The sequence below is a fragment of the Ictidomys tridecemlineatus genome, unplaced genomic scaffold (assembly GCF_052094955.1).
Source record: "Ictidomys tridecemlineatus isolate mIctTri1 unplaced genomic scaffold, mIctTri1.hap1 Scaffold_240, whole genome shotgun sequence".
Lineage (NCBI taxonomy): Eukaryota > Metazoa > Chordata > Mammalia > Rodentia > Sciuridae > Ictidomys > Ictidomys tridecemlineatus.
In genome coordinates this window covers 178,607-205,284 of record NW_027522074.1, presented here as the reverse complement: position 1 = coordinate 205,284, position 26,678 = coordinate 178,607, and the positions used below count along the sequence as shown (strand labels likewise).

At 40.3% G+C, this 26,678-nt stretch overlaps 1 protein-coding gene across 8 annotated transcripts in view; it reads left to right on the top strand.

Moving 5' to 3' along the window:
- LOC144373124 (uncharacterized) overlaps positions 1–26,678 on the top strand; it is a 59,098-nt gene that overhangs the window by 10,016 nt on the left and 22,404 nt on the right. For 3 of the 8 annotated variants that reach the window (XM_078036238.1, XM_078036237.1, XM_078036241.1), the window contains 5 exons: positions 10,248–10,403; positions 10,838–10,912; positions 12,537–14,003; positions 25,683–25,804; positions 26,314–26,453. In XM_078036238.1, the coding sequence (XP_077892364.1) occupies positions 13,951–14,003; positions 25,683–25,804; positions 26,314–26,453 (315 nt within the window). In that variant the 5' untranslated portion in view covers positions 10,248–10,403; positions 10,838–10,912; positions 12,537–13,950. Of the gene's footprint in view, positions 1–6,342; positions 6,421–10,247; positions 10,404–10,837; positions 10,913–12,536; positions 14,004–25,682; positions 25,805–26,313; positions 26,454–26,678 lie in introns of those variants that run through there. The other 5 variants (XM_078036243.1, XM_078036242.1, XM_078036240.1 and 2 more) reach the window with 5 other exon arrangements.

The following is a 26,678-nucleotide window of genomic DNA, read 5'->3' as shown; positions in this document are numbered from 1 at the left end:
CATAGAATACTTTTTACTTTCTCTTAACATGTCTCCCTGTGCCTTTTTATTTTTTTATGTATATGTTTAGGTAGCATGTTCATATATTACATAATGCTAAAGATAAAAAGGGGAATACAGTGAGAATCATCATTTTCTGCTTTGTTCTCAACTAAATTCTTCTGCCCAAGGCAACCAATATTGACAGTTCAAGTCCCTTTCAAGAGCTAATGAATGTATGCAAATTCAAGTCAATACTCATACTACCTATTGTTCTTTTCCCATGGTCATGTGCTACCTATACCATGTTATTCCTCACTTTTGGTACTTAATGATTCATTTTGGATATCCTTATTAGAACATAGAGGGCTTCCCTTGTTTAAAGATTGAATAATATTACATTGATGGATATAACAGGATTTACTTACCCTGTCATCTAAAGATAAATATTAGGGTTAAATTGTTATTGTTTAAAGCATAAAGCTCTGTTAAATTTTCCTTTTGTCCTCTTCCAGCTATAGGGCAGGAATTGTATTCTCCAGCAAAATCCTATAACACTGTAGGTATTCAAGAGAATTGGTGGTATAGTACAGAGAATTGACAAACATTAATAAGTAGAGCTTCCACATATCCAAGTATATTATATACAATGAGAATTTGTCATATCACAAAATTTTAGTATTTATTTCAGTTTTGTATTTGTTGAATTTTCTGAAACACTTGGATAACATAGGTTGCTTATATTTAGTTTTATGGTAACTGGACCACGTGGCTTTTAGAAATGTTTTCTTAGGCTTTTATAGAAAATCCAGAATTATGACAACCTTATATTTAAAAATCAAGGATGAACACCTAAAACATTATATTATATATTACACTGTGCATATAAATATAATTAACCATTGGATTGACATTACTTATATACAGACATTCAGAAAATTCAGCAAAGCATATCAATTACTTAGTTTACTGATTACTTGCTGAGGCTGGTCTTGAACTTGCAATTCTCCTGCCTCAGCCCCCTGAGTTACTAGGATTACAGATGCCACCACTCCTGGCTGAACTTTGAATTTTAACAAGTCACTATTTTATGTGATTGAAAGTATAGGCATGTTGGGGAAAATGTAACTGGAAGAAAAAATATTTGTACAAATCTGTTCTTAAGTATGCAAAGAATTTTAGATACACTTATGTCCTATGATTTTCATTGTCTGTGATGCAAAATAAACTACAAGGGTGCACTGTTTAACAGAAGTACAGTGTTGCAATCTTTTCCATTTTTTTTCTTCCAAACTATACTAAAGCAGAAAGCAAATATTGGAAATATTTATGTGATATTAGAAATACAAATGCTTACTTTGTATGAGTAAAGTGACAGAAAATAAGTAAGAGAGATAAATACCAGTAATGTCTGACAGTGATTTATAATTAGCAGTTTTATCCATTTTGAGCTTTGAGTTCATTTTAGTGTTCTTTTAAAGTCACTAATACTATGTTTCCCACAATCAAGGCTTACCAATAAGTTAGTTCAACTGTATCTTGAAAAAAATTGTCAAACATATCTCTTTTATATATTTTTTTGGCTGCCCGTATTTAATAATTTGCCTAATTCCTCTAAGACATTTCTCAATATCGACAAATTAAGATATTTGGATTGTGTTTTTAGAAATTATACTGAAATTATTCACATTACAGGCTGTTGATTTTCTGAGCTGATTTTGACAACTGATTGTGCAGTTTCCAAAAAGAATTCATAAAAGTTTAAAATTAGTAAAATAGTCTAAATTTTTTTTGGAATAGATCTGTACCTAAAATTTTCCCCATTTAAGACTGTATTTTATAGAATATATATTTCACTGTCAATTTCATGTCCTTAAATTTTTCTGTACTTTTTTCCCATTATTTCAGGCTTCATGTCATTTTCCCTATAAAGGTGGATATATTCCTATCTACAAAAATGTTCATTTGAAAAGAAAAACTTTCCAATTAGAATTTTTCTGGCAGTTTTTAATGGAACTTTTGGAGCATTTTGTTTTTCTAATGATTCAAAATGTCAATTCTGTGACAAAATATAAAATATTTGACTCATTCTCTTATTTATGCAAACCATATCCCATGCATTAGTATAGAATATATATACAGTTGTATATAGTAAGACCAACATGTGTGAAAGAGGAAGTCAGAAATGCAGTGACTTGACTTAAATTGAAAGTGACTTATAATTCTGGAACTAAAACTAAGTTCAGAAATCTAGTTTCTGCACTGTATGTGCAGAAACTAGATTTATTACATTAGAAGAAGAGGTAAAAAAGTTGAATTTGTGGATAATCTTGACTCAGAATTCATAGAACCTTTGGGAGAATTTTTCATTTGACATATTTGGTGTGTCTTTGCGGCTTACAGCTATGTGTATACAACACCCACCAGCTTTTCCACTGACCACTAACATGATATGCCATTTTCTTGGGATATTGAGTTGTGACTGAAAACACAGTCGGAATAATCTCTAGTGGATATTTCATTTTGTCTCCTTTTGAATTCTGCTACAAACACTCAAAGATTAAGCAATTGAGACTTTTGACATCTAGTATTATGCAAGTGAAATTTAATACCTAGAGTATTCATTTTTAATAAGTAACTTAATTTTTTCAAAATATGTGCTGTCTTCATCTTTTACTCACTTTTATATCAATGGCTTACAAGCAGATGATGTATCTGCTTGTATGAGTAGGTATATATTTGTTTTCATTTTACTTAATTGATTTTAATCCTACTTTTCAACAGAGTAATTAAGGTTGTACTCTTCTATATATAAAGTTTGTATTTGTAGTCTTTAAGAAATATACTGTTTTTTAATCCAGATCATCGGGTAACATTTTATTTTCCCCTCCACTCTCCTCTTATCATATGGAAAGTGGACCACACACATCATTCTACAATTGCCTAGGAACAGTGGTTACCATGGCATTTGCAATTTGATACATCAAATACAGCTGTCTGTACTTCCAAAAATATGACTGGTTTCAGTAGAGAAATGCACTGGCACAATATATTTAATCTTTCCCAGATATAAAGCATATTTTGTTATTGTGGTTTTCATAAGGTTCATTTCAAGGGTCAGAATAACAAAAGCAATGGTGAATGCTTATATTATTGACTATTAATATTACATATCAAGTTTAAAGAATATTACCCAGTTAATGTCCACAATAACCCTCTGTATCACTACTTTTTAGTTTTCTGCCCAGTTTACTTCTGACCGAAATGTAAAAAAAAACTATGCTCATTATAAATTTAAATTTTAAATAAAAATATTATTCAAAGAACTATGGGTTGTGGGATTAATGTGGATTTCTCTTCCTTATCTATTAATATGCAAAAAAGTTGTTTCTCTCTAAAATTGCACAAGATATTCATAAAACCATATTGAAAACCATCAGTGTTAGGAGGCTTTCTTGACCAATCCTTGTGGTTCAAAGTTCGCTTAGCCTGTCTGCCATGGGAGAGATTCACCTTTCAGTGGTAATTGGTTTGTGTTAACAGAGGCCAGGGCAGAGAGAAGTGGGCATCTTTCCTAGAATGATGGTGATAAGCTTATAGAGGTGGGGCACTGTCTGGAATGAAGCCAGCTATACATCTTTGGTGCATTTTTTGGAATCAACTGAATTGGCCCCAGTTTGTTTACCTGTTGGTGTTGCATATTCCCCTACCCTGTCACTAGAAAGACTTCTGCTAAAATGATAACAGAAGACTAGAGTTACCACCATTCCTTATCTTTAAGCTTGATCATGGGTTCTGCGCTCTTCTGGTTCATCCTGTCTTTTCCCCACAAGATATACTATTGAGAGAGGCCCTCATCTTTGGTCTTTAACAAAATGTAATAAGCAAAGGTTTCTCAATAACAAGAATTGGTTGTATGCTATCACACAAAATTGTAGGGCTTATGAAATGAAAGTGCATGTTGCTTCAAGAGAAGTATAAAAACATTTTCAGGTCATAACACAAGTTGAAAAATTTGTAATTTATTTCTTCTTTGCATAGAGAAGGGCTGGAAAAAAGAAGTATATTGTGGCAGAACAGGAATTGTTGTGGTTTGGAGTATGGTTACATTCTATTCTTGGGCCTATGATTTTTTTTTTTGTCCTTGTCATTTTCTTTTCCATCATCATCTTCATTGAATTTCTCTGTGGCTTGGTTTTCTTCTCTGTAGAATAAGGTTTTGTAACTGTGTTCATCAAAGTGTCTTCCAGCTCTAGTATTGTAAAATTATTTTGATCCTTTTATTGTCTTTTAAAATTGGATGAAAGGGCTTTGTTGTGGGAAGCTTTGATCAGTGGTAATGAGATGGTGATGCCTACTTCAACTCTGTGAGGATTTATGAAACCTAAACTACAGAAACAACTTAAGACATTGAATAATGGACATCTTTCTCCCTGGACTCCTGAAGGACCACGTGGGTATCACTAAAAAGTGCTCAAAGACTTAGTTTCATGAAGATGTGTTCAAGTTAATGAAGTTGCTTAGATATTCAAGTTAATGAACTTGAATATTTCATACTATCTCATAGTATTTACAAGGAATATATAGCTGGCAAAGAATAATGTTGATCTGTACCTTAAAAATATATATATATATGTGTGTAAATATATATATATATACATATATATATGTAAATATATATATATATATATATATAAATAATTTATAATAATTTTACAGGATTTCTTAGGTTCTCTATATTTACCCTGATCCTCCCCACATGTGAAAATAATATTGTAAACAGATAATAAAAAAAAACTCCTAATAGATACATTAAATAACATTATTAAAATTAGGCTACTGTTTATATGCCTTAATTGATTTTTTTCTTTTTGTGTTCTTTTCTAGAATGCATTGATTCCAGTGACCCACATCTTATGATTCACCTAATGATTAATAAGTGACCTAGTAACTAGTGCAAAGCTAGTCCTCAGCTAGTCATCAGTCTTTTGAACATTATTTAATTCTGTTTTCAACTTTTATTTAGTTTCATTTAAACCAGTGAATTTTGATTTGGATGAGAATTGTGGGACATTAATGATCTGGCCTGGTTTTCAACCTGACGTTGCCCTTTTTGCTAGAGGATTCTGTTTTTTCCTTGTAGTGTTTCCCTTTTCACAGAGCACACGGTTTGGTGATGTGTGTTTCTATTACAGGTGCAGTGGTCACTAATGGCAGACAGACTTATCAGTAGCTTTAACTAAATTAAATAATTGAATATCTCTAATGATTAACCATAACAGTTTCTCCTGGTAAATAGAAACCTATTTTCTCATATTGTAAACCCTTTAGACTTAAAATAATTAAATTTTAACCACTGTTGAATATATATGTATGTATGTATGTGTGTGTATATATATATATATATATATATATATATATATAAAATTTGACCAAAGGAAATGTATCCTGGTTATAAAAGGTAAACATTTATAAATTATTCTTTATTTAATTCTTCATGTAAACTTCACCTGTTAGATTGTTCAGGTTTATATACTCTAATGCATATTCACGTACTCATCACCAGCATTTAACAATCTAGTGTTAATTATTTAACTTTTATTAAAGTCCTTCATGGTATGATGAAATAAGTTGAGGTGATTAAAGGTGGAGAATTTTAGAACAGCGAATTCGGCTTATGCAGCAGACTAAGCACAGGTTCCTGAATATTGAACACTGTTGTGTTTTAAAGTTGATCATAACTGAGATTGATTCCAATAGGACCCCCAATTCCACTTTTACCAAAGAGAAAGGCAGTCATAAATATTTCCTTTTTTAAATATTTATACTTTTCACTTTAACCTTAATAACTATCATGTTTTTATTTTGTTTACGGAATACATTCACATGTCATGTAATAATAGCTGATAAATATGGAACATGTACTGTGTACTAGGCACCATTTTATATATGCTGAGATCATTTAAGGATCACAGCACCTTTTAACATAGATATGGTTACTTTTTATAGATGAGGAGACTGAAGGTCACAGAGACAGTAAATGACACATTTCTTGGTTCTCCCCCTAGTGTTGACCCCATAGTCCATTTTGGGGATCACCATTATGGTGAGCTATCTTCCAACATAAAAAAAACTTCTATGAACCTCCCTCTGGTTCACACTAGGTGATTGAATTCTGATCAGTGCAAAAGTACAGTTACTTGGAGACTATTGGGAGCACATCCTGAAGGACACAGGAGAATATATTCTAAATGGAAACTTGTGTATTACTTAAAGAACTGTGGTAATTTAGGAAGTCTACTTTCTTGGCTACAATCTAACCAAGAAGTACTAAAGGGTTTTAATGTAAATACTCCATTTTTCCTGCAGACTTTCACCCAAGAGGAGGATATGTTCAGTAGATACAGACCATCTTTTCCTCAAGACCAAGTACTCCTCCAGGTTTTCTTAGTAGTGATATTTTAGTCAGCCTCAAAAAACTTCAAATTTGACTTTTAGTAACTTTGTTTGGCTGTTACCTTAGCTGACTGAAGCTCTTTTCTGAGAGTGTCTTTTTATAAAAACAACTAACCTCTTCTGTATTCCATAGGATGACTGAAAATATGAAGCTATTTTTTAAATGCTATTACTGGTGTTACATCTCAAAATTTACATTTCTATTATTAATCTTGTTTTGATTAACTAATCTCACAATTCTTATTAATTCAGAACTCCTGCTTTTGGATCATCTTATACTAATTGTTACATTTATATTCTGTCTCTTTATTTAGCAAGTTTTTACTATTAATTATAAGATGGAATCTAGTTATGACAGGCACAAGTTCTACCTCATATCAATTAGTAAAAATCATGTCTCTCCTAATGTCCTTGTTCTGAGGGTCTGTGGTTCAAACTGCAACTCTAGAAATGTACGCCAATTTATACCAGTGTTTTGTAGAATGACTATACCATATATGCTTCCCAAGGTATCCATAGCTTTGCATTCCCTCAATTGTCTTCATAAATGCTATTTATTTATTCTGACAAGTTTTAAATTCCTTGTTCATAGAAATATACATATTCTGTACAAAAATTCTAGCTTATTTTAGGATCTCCAGACTGATAAATATATGAATATGTGGGTATTCTGTATTTGAGTTATGGATATGTTTACATGAATTTGTGAGTATAAAAATTTCTCTATTTTTAAAATTTCTATGCTGTCTGCTTTACTGTATTATGAAAGTCTTTAGCTCTTAAACACTATTGTCTGTGAAGTTCATATCATGACTGCTTTTAGCATGTAATAGGTGAGATCCATAAGTGACAGTGATTGAGAATATGGCCTAAGGTGGAAGTATTTTTATTATATACCTCATGAAAGCAATCAGTCAAAACATGAGAAAGATGAAACTAAGGAGGAAGATCAAAGATGTCATTCCTTGGTGTGCTTTTACTGCATTGTTACTAATAAACCAGGTCTGCAGTGATAGTCATGCTTGAATAAGGCTAAACTGAAGTCAGTTTCTCAAGAAATAACATCTGTAGATTTTTAGAGAAATATTTTAAAATGTTCTTTTAGCATTTAACCATCTCCTTGAGTTTCTCTGAATTTGCTAATACTATGAGAGATCAAGTGAAAGTTTCAGACCACAGAGGCATTATAATCTACTCAAATCAGTATTTACTGCTAATTCCTCACTATGTTTCTATATCATCTGTTTATTACTGAGGATCCTTCTCTTGAATTATTTTAGAGGTCTGTTGGGGATCCATCCCATGACCTCCCGGTGGGGGATGATCACGATAGTTAATCAGAATTGACTTTAGTGGTTCAGAATCAAAATATGAGTTTGAGTGGCAGGTTTTCTTTTCTTGCTAGATTATTAGAGGTCTGAGTTCTGAAAGAAGGAACAGCGTAATATGATGGCAAGGGCTAGCTATAACTATATATCAACTGATATGGTAGAAGTTTAATATTTGGGGGGATGATGAGATCACCAGCCACCTTATGTCTCCTTCCTTAAGAGGAATTATGAATGAGGGGTTTGTATAGTATAGAATCTGCCATGTAGGCTTGTGTTTCTGTCCCTGTGGTGATCCATCGTTGTCTTTAGTATCTCACACAGTTGGCAATGATGATAGCTTTTAAATCATTTTTTTTTCTTTTGGGGCAGGTTTTTTTCCTCTGGCAGAAGTATTAGAAAGTTATGAAATAGTAAATTCGTCACTTTTTTCTGGATGTGTAGCAAAGCACAAAGACAGGGAACTTCTTATGTATTGGTCTATTTTGCTTGGATGTACTTACATGGTCCTGTAAGAGTGGAATGACCCAAATTTACACAAATATCTAGTCCAAGTTTATCAAGACTTCTTACCCATGAAGAAGAAAATACAGAATTCATTTTCCACTCACTTAAATATTTATTGAGAAACTTCTGTATACCAAACAATTGTTCCAGAATTACAGCAATGAGCAAAATAGAAAAACAAGTTCCTGCCCTTATAGCCAATTCCAGTGGAAGCAGATAATAAAGCAGTAAATAAGCCAAAAGCTGTTAAAGGCTTATAGTAAAAAATAAAGCTTGGAAATGGGATAGAAAATTTTGGAGTCAGGGAGGAAGGCATTGAAAGGTGACATGTGAGAAATAACCAGAAGGAAATGAGGGAGGGAAACATTAAGCTATCAGAAGGAAGAATGTTCTAGGTATAGGAACAGCCAGGGTAGCCATCCCAGGAACTCTCCAGGCACCATGAGAGGCAGCAAAAAGGCCATTGTGACTGGAGTGAGCTATTCTGTCCTTGCAGATGGTCAGAGACATCTAGGAACCAGGACATCAATTAAAAGGACTTAGATTTTCTGTGCCAATTGGGAAAATACTAGAAGGTTTTGAACAAAACATCCGAAAGTGACTTACACACTTTAACAGGATCTTTTCTTCCTGCTATGTTGAGGAAAGACAGTAGGCATGCAGTGTACAAGCAGAGCCCTGTTAGAGTGTTGTCATTGATTCAGACTCTATGGTAGAAGTCAAGCTGATGCTCAGTGTCTTTTAAGGAAGGAGCCAACAGGGTAGATTTGTTATGGATGATGAGAGAGGAGATGACAGCAAATAGAAAGATGACTTGCTCTTTGCTGAGATAAAGACCATGAGAAGTACAGAGTTTGGGGTAGAAGGAAGAAAAGGAATGACTGCTAAGATTTCAGGTTTAGACGTGCTAAGTTGAAGTGGCCTTGATGTGGAGACCAAAACAGGTCATCGGATGGAGTAGACATGAATTTACAATCATCAGCATGTATATAGAACTTACAGGTAACAAATCATCAAGAAAGTGTGAGTATAGATATTAACAAGAATATGGCCAGAGTTCTGGTGACACCAATGTTGGTCAGAAGATGAAAACTAATGCACCAAGAAAGCAGAGCAGCCAGAGTATGGATCTGTTGAGAGTGAGAAATGTGGTGTTCTGGGTAAGAAAAAGCACTACAGAAGGGAGGTCATGTGTGTTTATTGCTGCTAACAGGTCCAAAAAAAAAAGTGTTCTGAGAAATGACCACTGATTTATTTGTGGTCAAGGTCATTGGTGATTTTGATAGGAAAAGTGTTAGTGGGTCAAGGGTTGGTAAAAGTTTAATTGGGAAACTCAAGTGGGAAAAGAGAAATTGCAGAAATAAAGTATGAACAATTCTAAGTTTTGTTATAAGTGAAAGAGCAAAGATAGTGTGGCAGTTGGCCAGGAGGCATCAATCTGCCTGAGGAGGCAGGATAGTCCTAGCTTCTGCAGACATTCACCTGCCAGGAATGTGAGCAGTAGCCACTTGTAGTCTGTGACCTCAAGGACCTTATCTTGGGCAAATATAAATTCTTGAAACATTTTCCACTGATACACTGGTGCTAAAAAGAGATAGATTAACCAAGCCAGCTATTAGTGTACCAGTACTCTTCTCCTTTTCAACCCTTACTTTACATTCAATAATTTCTCTGATTCTTCTGTAAAAGTTAGTTTTTAACAGTATTTCTCAAAAGCCTTTTACATTTCAGTTTGTTATTTTCGTATTTGTCCCCTGTCCTAGTCTAAGTTAATTGGGGAGGGATATATTTTATTTTTCCTTATATTTTACCTTACTTCTGCACAGATTTTCTTTGTTTCATAACTATTTTTTTAATAAATTACTATTGTGATTCATTTTGGTAGATGATGGATTTGTTTTAAAGATCAGTGTCTTCATAAGGTTTGCAATTAATTTCTATTCATAGGATTGTGTTTGGTGGTTTTGTTTTTTACAGAGTCCCTGTGAAGCAAGCATAGTGAGAACAGGCTCACTGCGGCTCAGTAGCTCCTCCATTGGGGAACTTCATCTTTGAGGAGAACAAAGTGAAAAGCACCTTCCCCACCCTCCAAAGCAGCCCAACGTTGAAGCGATGGAAATGGCCGAGTGACTGGTAATGTTACTTTTCCCATTAACACTTTCATTTGTATTATGTTCTGCTTAATACAAACAGAAATGATATGTTTGTCTTTTTATTAAATAATGATATTTAGGATTTATAAATAGTCCCTGATTATTCTCACTTGACTGCTTTCTATGAATCTGCAACACAAAATAAAATGACAAAATTATATGGCTTCATTATCTGAAAATGAGCAGATTGTAATTTGTAAACTTATTTAGAAAACATTGCCACTCCAGGATTGACTTATATAGTAAGAGAAATGAATCTAAGTGGAATTTTGTCATTTCACAGTTGGGTAGTAAAATGACTTTTAGCAAGGTCAAGGCTCAATTATTTCTGGATTATATATAAAAAAGCTACAGTGAAGCTGTAAAGGTGCTTTATGTATGAGGCTTGTTTATATATTGTGTTGTTCCTTTCAGCCCTGCAGTTAGTAGATGGGATTCCTCCAAACAGTGCTTTGGAAACAAGCTCTCCTGAGGGGCCATCCAGCCCAGGTATGACACCTTGACTCCACTCTGTGTCAGTACTGAAAAAGAATTTCCATGACAGTTGAGGAATAGATTTAATTAGAATGCTCTATGAAAGAGATCAGATTTTTTGACCTCATTTCCCAAATTTATTTCATGGAATGAATTCTCCTTCCCTTACTCCCCCCAGGAGTAGGGATTAGAGTCTGAAACTGGCACAAAATCAACATTTTAGTTCTGGAATTATACCTGGAGGACTTTCCCTGTTTGGTCTCTTGTTTTTCCTTATTCAGTGTCAGGTTGACATTTGTTAACCTCCTTCCCAAGAGTACTGACACATCATAGTTAGAAACGTTTAGTATGTTTTGGGAAAAAATTTACATTAAAATATAAGCATAGTTTTTTAAGCAATGCTTCTAGGTATGAATTCAATGACCAGGTATCCTACTGTCATGGTAAAAATTTGTTACCCTGAAAATACTTTCTATTATATAACTTGCATTATCAGTTCTCCTCAAATAAGTAACTGAACTAAATTTTATTAAAAGCATGTACACTATGAGAAAATTTTATGTGCATTTTGACTTATATGTTCAATTATCAATATTAAATTTGCATATATACTGGTATATATTGTTTATAGGATATATTTTTCATCCCCATGTTTACCAAATTTGTAATCACATGACTCACATTTTACTTATGCCTGTATCAACATGTGGTTTTATATATGCTTTCATACATAATTTCACAGTATATTCTTATGAATATTGATATTTCCCAATTCACATATTCATTCTTACACTAAAACCCTAACACAATCCAAAATTTTATATTGACCTTTATATTACTTCTACAAGAAAGGCAAATTTTACTTCAATCCTTGTACACCAATAAGAATTTTAAAGTGTATTTTGACTTTTATTTTCAATGATCAATATTAAATTCACATACATATCACTGTATATAATTTATAGAATATATCCTTGAAACTCCCTATTTACAAAATGTCTCATCATATGATTCATATAACAGTCTCCCTAATGTCATACCATGCATGTTTTTTATGTATTTTTTAACATATTTTCACACATTCATCTTATGAATACAGATATTTCCCAGTATACATGTCCATTCTTTAACCGTAATCCTAACTCAAACCAAATTTTTTTATTATCTTTTCATTACCTTTTTATCTAAATCCAGTTTGACTTGAATCCATGTAGTCCAATAAATTTTAAATTGTATTTTGACTTCTATTTTAATTGTTTAATGATAAATCTGCATCTATACTAATATATGTAATTTATAGGTTATATCCTCACCTCCACTTATATACAACATGTATAATCACATTACTTATATTGTATTCTTCTCTGTGTCATAACATGTATGTTTATATATGTTTTGGTACATTTTTAATGTAAATTCTTAGGACTGTTCATATTTTCACATACACATGTTAATCTTTAACCCTACCACTAACTCAAACCAAAATTTCATATTAACCCTAACCTTACCTCTACATGTTAACCAATTTTACATAAATCCATGTGACCAGGTGTATATGTGCCTGTGAGTGCTAGCTGTGCTTACTGGTTCAGATATGTACGTGTGTGTGTATGTATATATACATATATATATCTGACAGGAGACCTCAGCAGTCTTGTGCAGCCAGGCAATTGCATCATCACTACCAGGTCCCTGGATTGGCACCGGCAGGTTTCCATGTTTGGCCAGAATTATTTAGTGCTGAGCACCGCATTGGCCAGAACTCCAGTCCTCCCAGAAGTTGAAGCCAGGAGGGCTGTGAGAAATACCTTGGCTCCAAACAGCAAAAGTTGTGCATGGACCCCAACCTCAAGCGCTACTACAGGGGAGCGGGGGTACGACACAACATTCCTGCACTGCCTTCTACACTGTGGCCCAGACAAGGAACCGGCACCCTACGCCACCTCCTGGGCAAGTTCTTCAGCGCCCCTTCCTGCAACACAAGCCATCCTCCCCATCTTCCCGGGAACTCTGCTTCTCGCTCGCCCTCCCTGCACATCATGTGGCCCCACCCCTATATTGTTGGGCACAGCCCTGCCCTCAACTCATAAGTGAATGCATGATGCGCACACGCACGAACGCAAGACGCGGTCATGTTCCACGCGCACATGCACGCACACACGCACGCACGCATGCACAGACGCACTGCGAACTACTTCTGTGCAGTGGGTTTCCGGCGGCCTAGAAGTTTCAGGCAGATGGTGGAGAAGCACGTATCTTCAAGTAGCTGAGGACCTACCTTTGCAAGGCTGCCTGGCCTGCTCTGCTCCTGGCCAAGAAGCTTTGTCGCCCTCTGGGATGAAGTCCCTTCCAGTTTTCAACTTTGCGGTTCCTGGTGAGAATGTGAGGCCTCCCACAAAGGCAGCCTGGCACTCACCACTGTGCTCCTGTTGGACATTGTGAATCCCAGTGGAGAGCCTCAGGTAGAGAGGGCACCAGTGTGTCCAGCAGTTCGTGGGGTGTAGCACTGGCTTGGGCGGTATCATGGGACCAGAGCTGGGTAAGTAATGCATGGGGAGGAGGCAAAGTGTGTCTCTCTCCCTGTAAGGTGGTTCATGGATGTGCGGACCCTGCTGAGTCCTGTTTGGGATAGGAACCTTGCTGGATAGTTCTTAGGGAACCAGAAGCAGGGTGGGATAGGAGGTGGGAGGGGTAGAGGTGGGTGATGTAGGAGCTCCGTGGGGTAGGAGCTGGGTGGGATAGTGCAGGGGAGGGTGTGCTCTGTGCTATCCATGGGAGGCAGTAACTGAAGGGGTGACCATGCTGAGGCTTGTGGGGGAAGGGTCCTGGCTGGAGATCTTAGGGGACCCGAGCTGGGTGGGGTAGTGTCTGGGGAGAAGGTGCACTGTGCCTGTTGCTGCTAGGCATTACCTTGTAACATTCCTGGGCAAAACCCCACCCTCAACACACAGACGAGTGCGTGAGGCACACAAGCTTGGGCGGGCATATTGCAAGCTGTTTCTGTGCTCTGAGTTTCCAGGCATCCAGAAGTGGCCAGTAGACAGTGGAAAAGCATGTTCCTCAAGTACCTGAGATCCTTCCTGCTGAACCTGGGAGCAGAGCCAAGGTAGGGAGACCTCCAGTGTCGTCAGCAATGTGTGGTGTATGGCCCTGGCTGGAGAGGTGTTGGGGGACCAGACTGGATGGGGTAGGTGCTAGGTGTGGTAGTGTGTGAGGAGGGGGCACGCTGTTTCTGTAAAGTGGTGCCTGGAGAGGAAGCTCATGCTGAGGCCTTTGGGGGCACTGCCCTGGCTGAAGACGCTTCAGGGGAACGGAGCTGGGTGAGGTAGTTGGTAGGGAGGGGCACACTGTGTTTGTACCTGTGAGGAGATGCCTGGAGGGGGCGCTCTTGCTGAGGCCTGTGGGTACAAGGCCCTCACTGGGGAAGTGTTAGGGCACCAGGAACTGGATGGGGTAGTACATGGGGAGGGTACTTGCTGTGCCTGTCACTGCAATGCAGTGCCTACAGTGGATGCTTGTGCTGAGGCCTGGGGGGTGCAGTCCTGGCTGGAGAGTTATTGGGAGACCAGAGCTGAATGGGGTGGAGCTTGGTGGGGTAGGAACTTTTGTGGGGAGAGGTGCACTGTGCCTGTTCTTGCTAGGGGTTAGCTAGAGGGGGCAGTTTTCCTGAGGCTTGTAGGGGCACAACCCTGGCTGGAGAGGTCTTAGGGGACCAGAGCTGGGTGAGGTAGTACCTTGGGAGGGCTGAACTGTTTCTATAACTGTGAAGTAGGGCCTGGGAACATCCCAGCCCATATCCCCGCCCTTGACACACATGTGCATGCAGTTTGCACACATTCACTGATTCATGCAGGAACTTATTCCAAACTTCATCGGCACAGTGGATTTCTGGGCAGCCTAAAAGTATACTGCAGATTGTGGAGAAGCTAGGGCCTTCAAATCACAGAGATCCTTTCTACTGATGGCTGCCTGGGCTGCTCCAGTCTTGCCCCTAGACTATGTCACCCTCTGGGAAGGTGTTCTTGCCGTCCTTTCTCATTTATGCTTCCTGGTGAGGATGTTGGGCCTCCCACAGGGGCAGCATGGCCCTCACCACCACCTCCTGTTGGTCTTTGTGGACTTATGAGGACAGTCTCAGGTAGGGAGGACTCCAGTGTCCCCAGTGGTATGTGGCATATGGCCCTGGGTGGAGAGGTTTTAGGGGACCAGAGCTGGGTGGTGAAGGAGTTTGGTGGGTAATGTGTGGTGATGGGGCACATTGTGCCTGTCTCTGCGAGGCAGTTACTTGAGGGGGCGCTCATGCTGAGGTCTGGAGGGGGCGCACAGCCCTGGCTGGAGAGGCATTGGGGATTGGAGCTAGATGAGTTAGAGCTGGGTGGGGTAGTGTGTGTGGAGGGGGCATGCTGTGCTGGCCCCTTGAGAGGGGCCTCTTTCTGAGGCCTGCGGGGGTTGGACCCTTGCAGGAGAGGTGTCCTGGGACCAGAGGCTAGGTGGGGTAGGGTGTGGGGAGGGGACACTCAGTGCCTGTGGCTGCAAGGTGATGACTGGAGCAGACACAGGTGGTGAGGCCTCTGGAGGCGCCACCCTGGCTGGAGAGGTGCAGAGGGACTGGCAGCTATGTGGGGTAGTGGCTGCCTGCTCTGAGTGAGTGCCTGGAGGGGGCATTAGTGCTAAGGCCTGTTGAGGTGGGGAAGTGTGGCATAGGAGTTAGTGTGCTGTTCCTGGGTGCTCTTGACATGAGCTGAGTGGGTGTGGCAGAGGTTGCAGGGCAGTGGGGCAGAGGCACTTGGGTGCTGTTCCTGGGTGCTCCTGGAGGCAGCTGAGTTTGTGTGGTAGAGGTTTTAGGGCTGATACCTGGCTTCAATAGTGGGGCCTTGTTGGGGGAGTAAGTGTGAAGGGAAACTTTGGTTGGGGGCTAACCTGAATGGGGGGATGTTGAAGGGAGAAAGAGGAACACCTGGTTTAAATGGGAGTATGCATGTATCATTTTTAAAGTTGTGCATATGGTGTATCATTTTAAAAGCTGTGTTCTAAACTTTATCTGCCAGTGTTTTCTTTTGTTTGTCCCCCCAAAAGAGTAAATTACAAGTTTTCAGTGTAAGTCTATTCTCTACATTCTGTACATATAATTTATGTGTTTTTCTTGTACCTTTTATTTTATTACAATTAGGTGATTTGTAATGATTCATTGTTTATATATCAATGACTTTCATATTTTAAATCAATCATTTTTATGGAAACCATTTTTGTAAGTCCTCATTTACTTTGCTTTTTAGTTCACTATTTCCCAGTAAGTACAATTACTCATCCATTGGCATTTCCCTTTTTGCTGTGCAAAGTATTTCATTCTGAAATACTTCGATGTGTATTTTGTCCAGTGTGTCTTACTCAAGCTTCATGGAAATTTAATTATCAGTTGTTTTTGTCTGATATTCTTAACTTCCACTCATTTACTGGCATATGTCATCACTTTGTTCTTCTTTAAAACTGAGTAATATTCCATTGTGCATATTGACCACATTTTCTTTATCTGTTCATCTGTTGAAGGACACCTAGGTTGGTTCCATAGTAAAACTCTTTTGTGAGTTGAGCTACTTTATAGCATTGATGTGGCTGCATCACTGTAGTATGCTGATTTTAAGTCTATTGGAAATAGACTGAGAAGTGGGATAGCTGGGTCAAATGGTGGTTTCATTCCAAGTTTTCTGAGAAATCTCCATACTGCTTTCCATGATGATTACATCAATTTGCAGTCCAACCAGCAATCTATGAGTGTGTCTTTTCCCCCACATCCTCACCAACATTTATTTTTGCATATGCAGTAAGTTAGGAGAAACCAGAATGACAACACTTTACCTTCTCAATCAAACAGCATCATGCTAACTGAATGATCAAAGTTCAACATTAACTGTACTTGACAACAGATGTTAAGTTTCCCACCACCTACTCCATGAAATAAGTATCATCTGTCCAATTCTTGTAGAAAATGTTTTGCCTAAAACAGATCATGAGGAGGCAATCAGAAACATTCAAATTCTGCAAAACAACTGTTCAGGACACTTCCACAATGTCAGTGCTGTATAAAAAATGTCAGAAAACCATTATAGATTACAGGATTCTAAAGAAAAATGACAACAAAATGCAACATGTGATCCTTGATCATATCCTGTATATTTAAAAAATCCAGCTATAATGGATTTAGGAAAATTTGAATATGGAATATATACCTTGATAGTAGTTTCATATCAATATCAAATTTCCTCAAAGTGATATTAGTATGGTGGTACAAGAAAATTTTCCTATACATACCAAAATATTAAAATTGATGAATTTAGCTGAATACATATTGGTGTCATGCTAATCTTCATTTTTGCTTAACCTCATTTACATATAGAAAAGTATACAGATTATGGTGCACATCATTTTACTGTTCTTGAAACTTTCCTATAGGATTGAACATTTTAAAATAGCATTTTAAAGGGAAAAAAAGCAGTGTTAGACAAAGTTCTACATAGTCTGAGTTAGTTGCACCTACCTAAGCACACAGATTCTAAAACTAACTTTGCTTCTACCAGATGGCTCTTCTACTTGGGGCAGTGCTCTGAGGTCAAGGTAAATTGCTTTGCCTCTTACTAGCCCTTGCCTCAAGCCTCAAAAATCTCTGGGAAGTAAAACAGTGAAACATCACAGGTCCACTATGTCTTGTGGAAGCTTTGTACCACAGACAGAATTCTCCATAGCCAAGGAGAAGAGTTACACCTAGGATTGTTTACCACATGGAGATTTTCTTAGCCAGGTGTGTGTCCCTCCTGCACCCCACTGCCCTACCTGAGGGACAGGGCTGGCAAATTTGCAGAAGTCAGGGAGGTCAAAAGCAATCCTGATTTCTTCCTTTTGAAAATTCACATGTTGGAAGTTCTCTGGTGGGCTGAGATGACCAAGTGTGGGGTCAGCTGGCAGGAAAGCACTCCAAGTAGCTCCTTCCACCTCCCTACAAGCTCCCATGGAGAGGCCAGGAGAAGCAGCATATGCAGTCAGAAAACAAAAGGACCCCAGTCTTCCCCAAGTGTGGGCTCCCTGCACTGGTTGGTGTGAAAGACTGAGGGGAAGCAGGGAGTCTCCTCAGGCAGGACCCTATGGGTTTCTTCCTTCCCCTCTTTTGCCAGCACCAAGCTCCTAAAGGCAAAGAGAGCTGGAGAGAATTCTTGGGCAAACCCAGTGGGAAGTCCTGAAGGAAACAACATTTCCTGTGAACTTGCTTGTGGGGTGGCACAGTGATTAGTTAGAACTTTACAAACAGATGCGGGCATATTTGTCTTCCAAGCTGGTAAAGCCAGTTTTAGTGTAGCAGGGCTCAAAGTCATTTTCAAAGTCAAATGTTATCAGTCTATTCCCCATTTGCTAATCATACACCCATGCACTCAGAGCAAGCACATATGTTCAAATGCTCAGTTGCCTGTCTCCCCCCTCTGCCATCTCTCCATGCTTTGCCTTCCTCCCAGGTGCACAGGCTGTGGAAGTACTGACTGTGCCCAGTGAAAGACAGGAAGACGAGTCTCAAAGAACCTGGAGCTTGCTCTAATAACTTGGCTTCTCCTTCAAAGAGCTTTCTAAACTCCCTCCACTCCTTTCCTCCCACTCAATGAAGAATAGTAAAGCTCAGATTTTGCATAAAATTCTTGTTCTATTAAAAAATCTGTCCTCTCTTATTCATAAAGCAATCCAAGAGAAGGATTATGCATTTGATTGAATTGGTTGGTTTTGTATCAGGTGTCTGAGACAGGACAAACATTTTAAGTGAAATCACACATTCAAATTTTGTTTGTATAGTCTAGTTTCACCTGGAAAAGTCAGTATGTTACTAAGAATATTTTCTTCCATCTTCAAAGTGGTGAAGTATTTGGAGGCCAGTACCCAGGGTTGTGAATTCTTCCCTCAATTTCATTATTTCATTGTTTTCATTTGAGCTTCTTTATAGCAATGTAAATATATGTATTTCAACAGTCCATCCCAGACAACATCAAATTGTATAATTTTACTCTTGACAACATCTCTATGGCACTGACTAGAAAGGGTTTATTTACCCTAGGAAGAATATCAATTAAAAATCAAATGTTCTCAAAACTCTTTACACTTATGTTGGAGCTAAATAGCACAAGAGCTACCAGAGTTCTTCCTGCTACTAATATCATGGTTTCATGGTAAGACCAGGCACAGTATGAAGAAATAAATTTCAGTAGCAAAGGTAGGTCCCTCTCTAACAATATATATATATATATATATATATTTCAACATAGAAGATAATCCTAGAAGAAGATAATGCCTGCATTCCAGCTATGGTGCTGCCCTGAGCGGCAGAGTGATAGAAGGGGATCTTGTCACTGCCCAAAACTTTTCCCATGCCAGGCTCCATCAAACAGAACCCTGAGGGCAGCATATGTGGCCTGGATGTATCGAAGGACCTTTCAAATGCCCTGGTGCCCACATTGCTCCTCCCACTGCCCACCCACGACCTTCCACTGTCCCTGTTGTAACATCTTTGTGGACATGAGTGTTCCACCTCCCTGTCCGCTCACCAACCCATTCCTGGACACCTGGTCAGGACCAGGAAACTCACAGCATAAGTGGGCCACAGGTGGGTATGAGACCATCTTCCCAGTCTGCTAAAAGTGGCTCCCTGCTACTCTTGCTCACTTCCATCTGTTATTGCCTCCAGTTCTGCACCTGTCCTGGGAGGCTGGCCTTGCTTGCACAGGTGCTGACATGCAAAGGGCATCCCCTCTGTGCTGAGCCTGGTGGAGTCAGGGGGAGGAAAGGCAGTGACTGTGCCCTCCCCTGGCTTGCTGATACTAGATTCCCAGCCTTTTTTGCTGACTGCTGCCTGGTCCTGGGGATCATTGCATGTCTTGGTCTGGGTGTCCTAGTTGTAGGGTTTCCTGGTTCTGAGTGTGTTTGTCTGATGTGCCCACCCTGCTCGGGTTCACAAGTGCAGACGGCTGGTTGGGCAAGGGTGTTTTTTTCATCCTCATCCAGTATCTGAGAAAACAGAGGCCCAGAGTTTTTATGTCCTGCTCCAAGTGACACCAGGCAGATCTTGTCTCTAAAAATCTCGCTCAGAACAGGTGACCTGATGTGCTATGGGGCTAACTGTGCCCTAACCATGGAAATGCCAGGTTGTCCTTGAGATGAGAACCTGTGTGTAGGGCCAAGAGCAGGCAGCCTAGGGGGCTGAGTTGGGGAAGACCTGAGCATTTGGGGGTGATGGAAGTCAGGTCAGATAGACCCTTGAGGTCTGCCTCCTCTCCCGTAGGAGTTGGACCACCACTGTGGGCAGGTGAGCAACAGCTTGAGGTATCTGAACGTCTGGCATTTCCTGCTGCTACTTGTGTCCCTTTGCCTGTACCTGGGTGCCCTTCTGGTGATGTGCATCGTCTTCCTTGTGGCCACCACGGTGATGTCATTATCCTTGGACAAAGCCATGGCTAGCCACACAGTCCCAAGGGCCCACACTGGGAATAGCATTCCTATAGAGTATTTATACATTCACCAATTGAAGGATTGTTCATTGTATCTAGTTTTTCCACAGTGTTTTAGTTTTGTTTTGTTTGTACCAGGGATTGAACCCAGGGGTGCTTAACCACTGAGCTGCATCTCTGATCCATCTGCCCCCTTTATTTTTCTTAAAGGTTTTTTTTCTTTTGAATCAGGGTCTCATTGAATTGCTTAGAACCTTGCTAATTTGCTGAGGCTGGCTTTGAACTTGCAATCCTTCAGTCTTAGCCTCCCAAGTGGCTAGAACTTAGGCACACGCCACTGTGCCTAGCTAGTTTTTCACAGCTATAAAGAAAGCTGCTACAAACATTGGTGTACAGGCATGTGAACCTAAGTTTTTATTTCTGTTGGGTCAATTCTTAGGGGTGGCATTGCTGAGTCATAAGGTAACTGTAGGTGGAACTCTGTAGAAAATTGCCATTTTTCTTTCAAAATCACTGTACCATTCCTAATTTCTACCAGCAAAGTATGAAAATTCCAGTTGCTCCCCATCCTTACCAACATTTCACACTGTCATTTGTTCTTGTTTTGTTTTCTCTTTTTATTGAAGCTTTTCTAATAAATGAGTAGTGGCATCTCATTTAAGCTCCAGGTTATGTTTTCCTAATGAGCAATGATGTTGAGCTTATTTTTATGTCTTCTTGTCCATTGGTAGGTCTTTGGCAAAGTGTTGGCTCCAACTACTTCTCTTTTAAAAATTATTGTTTTCTTTCCTTACTAAGTTATAAGAGTTGTGTACACTGGGTTGAGATCTATGTTTTCCAAATTTTTCTTGCAATCTGTGGCTTTTCATTCAATTTTCTTCATAGCATCTTCCGAAGAACAGAAGTTCTTAGTGGTGTTGTTTTCCCAGTTCTGGAGATTGAATCGAGGTGCTCTGTCACTGAGTGTTGTTATTTATTCTACTTGGAAAATCATGTCCTCTGTGAGGAACAGTTTTATTTTCTTCTTTCCAACATGTGTGTTTTTATTTCTTTTTCTTCTTAGTGTTGACTAGGAATGATAGGAGTGGGCATCTCTGCCGTGAGATTCCTTTAGTATGGCAATCGCTTGATTAAAGGCTCTTTCAGGGAGACTGGTGGGCAGCATCAGTAGGGGGAGGTGAAGCTGCAGACTCTGAGACAACTGAAAAGACAGAGGATCCTGTCTGCTCATCACCTCCCATCCTTTTATTCAGCACCCCACCACTGCCATATGTGGTTCCCTCCCACCTGTGACTCTTGAGCTTGGCCCTTTTTCCTCAGCTCTGTGGTCTGCCTGTCTTCTCCTCTGTCCAGCTTCACTCCATCATTGAGTTTGCCTGGCAGCCTTTTCCCTTCCTCCATCCTGTGGTTCTTCCAGCCCCAGGTCAGGCCATAGGCCCTTCCTCCTCTGCTCAGAATGAGGCCCTCCATGTCCAGGATCACTATTCTCAAGGGACCTAAATGTGGTCTGCCCTCTGGGATTCCCCAGTCAGGGTTCCTTTCTATTATTGGAAGCACCCATCTCAGGCATTGATCCCATGCTCCAACTTCACTCCCTTTCTACTCTGCCCCCTGACTGCAACTCCTCCTGGAGTCCCTTGCTTGGTGGTTGGTGGCAAGGTCTCTGGAGCCAGACCTCATAAGTCCAAATCACAGCTCTAGAACTAACCAGCAGGGAGACCTTAGGTAACTACTTAGCCCCTGGTCAGTCAACTTCCCTATCTGTAAAACAGAGATTGTGGTATAATTCATGTAAACCACATAGAACAGTGGCTGTACCAGAAAGTGCCCTGTGTGTTGAATACAGACCACAATAAATGTTGGTGGATGAGGATGTGGGGGGAAAGGTACACTCATACACTGCTGGTGGGACTGCAAATTGGTGTAACCAATCTGGAAAGCAGTATGGAGATTCCTTAGAAAACTTTAAATGGAACCACCATTTGACCCAACTATCCCTCTCCTAGGTCTATTCCCAAATGACTTAAAATCAGCATAGTACAGAGACACAGCCACATCCATGTTTATAGAAGCTCAGTTCACAATAACTAAACTGTGGAAACAGCCTGGATGCCCGTGAATAGATGAATGGATAGAGAAACTGTGGTATATATATATCTAATGGAATATTACTACTCAGCATTAAAAGAAAATAAAATTATGTGCAGGTAAATGAATGGAGTTAGAGAATATCATGCTAATTGAAGTAAGCCAATCCTCAAAAACCAAAGGCTGAATGTTCTCTCTGATAAGAAAAAAATGGAGGAACTTTGATGAGGCAAAGGGGAGGCAGAGGTGAGGATGGGGCATGGGGATAGGAAAGATGGTGGAATGAGATGGACATCATTACCCTAAGTACATGTATGAATGCACATATGGTGTGATGCTACATCAGGTACAAGCATAGAAATGTAAAGTTGCGCTACAGTTGTGTACAATGAATTAAAATGCATTGTGCTGTTATATATAACTAATTTAAAAAACCAAAAAACAAACAAGCAAACAAAGAAAACCTAAGGCTAGCATGGTCTGCTACAAAGCTCAATAGACCTGGTATTTATGATTCTAGAACCACTCCTGACCTTTTTCCATGACCCAATGCATGTCATTCCTTTTTGTGCTAAAACAGAAATCGACATAAAATTTGAAGGTAGACTGTGACTCAAACATCATTGCATTCTCAGTAGAAACACAATTGACCAAGAGAAAGCTGAAAAAAAAATGTTCAACATTACTAATCCTTAGAGAAATGCAAGTTAGAATCATAATGAGATACCCTCCCACACCTATTAGAATGACTATTATCAAAAAGACCAAAGAACCAGCGGCACATGCCTTAATACCAGTAACTCAAGAGGCTGAGGTGGGAGGATTATAAGTTCAAGGTAAACCTCAGCAACTTAGTGAGACCTGATCTCAGAATAAAACTTAAAAAGGTCTGCAGTTGTGTATCTGGGTAATGTACCCCTGGGTTCAACTTGAGTATAAATAAAAGAAAAAGAAAGACAAAAGATATTAAGTACTGGTCTGGATGGGGAGAAACTAGAATTCTTGTAGAATGTTTGGTGGAATTTAAATTAGTCTAGTCATTAGGAAAATCAATATGGGAAGTTTCTTTAAAAATCAAAAATAGAGCTCAGTTGGTAGAGTGCTTGCCATGCATGGACAAGGCCCTGGGTTCAATCCCCAGCACCAAAAAAAAAAAAAAAATTACCCTACAGTCCAGACATCCAACTACTTGGTATATATCCAAAGGAAATGGCATCAGTGTATTAATAGATATCTGCACCCCATGTTCATTGCAGTAATATTCTCAGAACCTAGAAATGGGAAAAGCTGTGTCTATCAGTGGGTGAGTTGATATAAAAAATGTGGTTTAGTAATATAAGGGGACACTATTTAGTCTTTAAATAAAATTAGGAAGTCCTGTCACTTGTGGCATTGAATGAGGGAGGCCAAAGGACATTTTACTGGGGGAAATAAGCCAGGCATAGGACAACTATCACATGATCTCACCTACATGTGGAATCTATAAAAGTTGAACTCATAGAAACAGAGAGCAGAATGGTGACTGCCAGGGGCCCAGGAGTGGCTGGGCTGTGGATGGGGTAGATGCTGGTCCCAGGAAGCCAAATTGCACTTAGATGAGGGGGATGAGTTTAAGGGATCTATTGTACAATAAGATGACTACAGTTAATAATAACATACAACAGAATGAGTACAGTTGATAATGTTATATACACTGGAAAATGACTCAGAGAATAGATTTCAAGGGTTCTCAACACAAAAAAGAATATGAAATAATGTATATGTATACATGTTTCAAAATATGTTTTATGCCATAAATATGTACAAATTATTATCATTATGTTATCATCATCATCATCATCAGGGATTGTACGGAGGGTTGCTTAACCATTGAGTCACGTCCCCAGCCCATTTTATGTTTTATGTTGAGACAGAAGTATGTCATAAAACCCACCCTGGAAGTGAAGGAAACTGGGAAGATATTTAGTTGGTAGCTTGCTACCTCCTCCCCAAAATGGAGCTTTGTTACAACAGAAAGGAAGAAGTGGCACTAGGATAAGCGAGGAGCACTTATGCCTACTTCCATTAGCACTGGGCCTGAAAGGGGGATAACTAACCATCACCAAACTTCTCCCCATAAACCATATGACATGGTCTCTGTATTAGATGCTTTCTGTTGCTCTAACAAAATACCCAAGAATGGGTACTTTATAAAGAGATGAGGTTTATTTAGCACAGAATGCAACAATTGGTAGCCCCTGAGACTGATCTTTGGTGAGAGTGATTACAACATGGTGAATGGCATCATGGTGGGAAGACATGCAAGGGGTCAAGACTGAATGGCCAGAAACTGGGGAGGATGAGTCTTATTCATTTTATAACACCCCCTCTCACAGGAACTAACAGGGACCCATGAGAAGTTCATTACTCCCTTCCAAGGGCCTCATCCCCAGTGGCCAAATTACCTCCCACTAGGCCCCACCTCTTGCAGGTTCTACCCCCTCAACACTGCCACACCGAGGACCTAGCCTCCAGCCTAAGAACCTTTGGGGGATAAACTACATCCATCCTCACAAGCTCCAACAAAGCCACATTGTAAGAGCAGGATGTCCCCGTCCAGAAGTGTGTATGTGAGGCCAGGGGAAGGTTGATATCAGTGGGCACAGGAAGCAGCCAGAGCCCCCATTCCGGAACCTCTCTGATGTCACACTTGTAGTCATGGTACTCTGGGTGCCAAGCCAGGAGAAGGAGCAGTTGGCTCTCATTTGTTTGAGAGCAGGCATCGCAGCATGACTGTATCAAACGATTTATTGTCCCCACCCCGACCCCCAGCCAGATCCTGGCTATTCTCAAGCCTCTGGGCTTATTTCACTGTGGCAGCCCTGGTGTATCTAAGTGCTGTGTTCTTTATATTTCCGTGAGTCTCCGGGCCAGCTGTGGGTTCTCAAAAAGAGACAGAAGGGAAATAGACAGTGAGAGTGCAGAGGCAGGGAGGTGGAGGGAGGCCAAGAGGGGAAGGAGGATATTTAGTGGGAAGCACAGAGATGTGGGGAGCCTGAGGATTTGGGGGGACTGTTGGAGCCTGGTAATGCTGGTGACATTTGGTGGAGGGAATGGGGTCTGTCTCTAGCCTGGATATTCAGATCTGTCCTTAAGGTGTGTGGGTCTGACCTCAGGTGAGCCGGGCCTCATGGGGGCTCCGGGTTGCCCCCGACTAGAACGGAGTCTGGCTCTGATTTCAGAGGCCGAGCACTGGCGCAAAATGGAGAGTGGGCCTACCCAGTGGTCTCCGGACTTCTCTGCCTCCTGAGTTTGTATAGCCTCATTGGCATGAATTTTTCAGACCCAGGAATCTTGAACAGAGGTAAGGCCTCGGACTCCTGGGAGAGGGAGGTGGCACCCCAAGGCTGGTGCCTACAGGGGTCATTTGTAAAGGGCTGACCCCACCTGTGGCCTCAGGATCCCTTCTTACCCTGTCACTATTACTTGGGCCCTGGCACTTCGTTTCCCAAGCCACTGAAGTGTGAAAAACAGAATCCTGGAGGTTTTCCAGTTGCTTTAGAAGGGAGGACGGGCCAAGAGAGGCAGCAGGCTCTTCCAACCACGCAGTTCCCCCTTCCTCCTTCCCATTTCACATCCAACTCCAAGCACTGATCACTATTCCACAGGGGGAGCTCCATGTAGAGCTCCTGTGCTGGACAGCCCTTCTCTCTGACTGCCACCCATCTGAGTGGTCAGCTTGCTCAACAGGGACTGGGGTTCCCCTGCCCTCCTCCTCCCCACCTTCTTGATGCCCAGTGATGCTATGGGGCTGCCCTGAGCATCAGAGTAATACAAGGGCCTCCTCCATTCCCACACCTCTCTCCCTGCCAGGCGCCTTCAAGCAGGACCCTGAGACTGTATACATGGCACGAGTGAATGGCAGGTTGTACCACATGCCGTGGTGTCCCACGTGTTATTTTCACCGCCTGCCCCGAACCTTCCACTGCAAAAGGTGTGACATCTGTGTGGAGGTGAGTGCTCCTCCTCCCTGTCCACTCACCAACCTATCTCCTTGCACCTGGCCAGGACCAGGAACCTCACATCATGAGTGGGCCAGGTGGGGGTATCAGACCATATTCCCAGAGTGCTTCATGTGGCACTCTGGGAACATGGTTCACAAGAGCAGACAGCCGGTAGTGGAAGGGCATTTTTTTCATCCTTTTCCAGTACTTGAGGAAATGGAGGCCCAGAGTTTT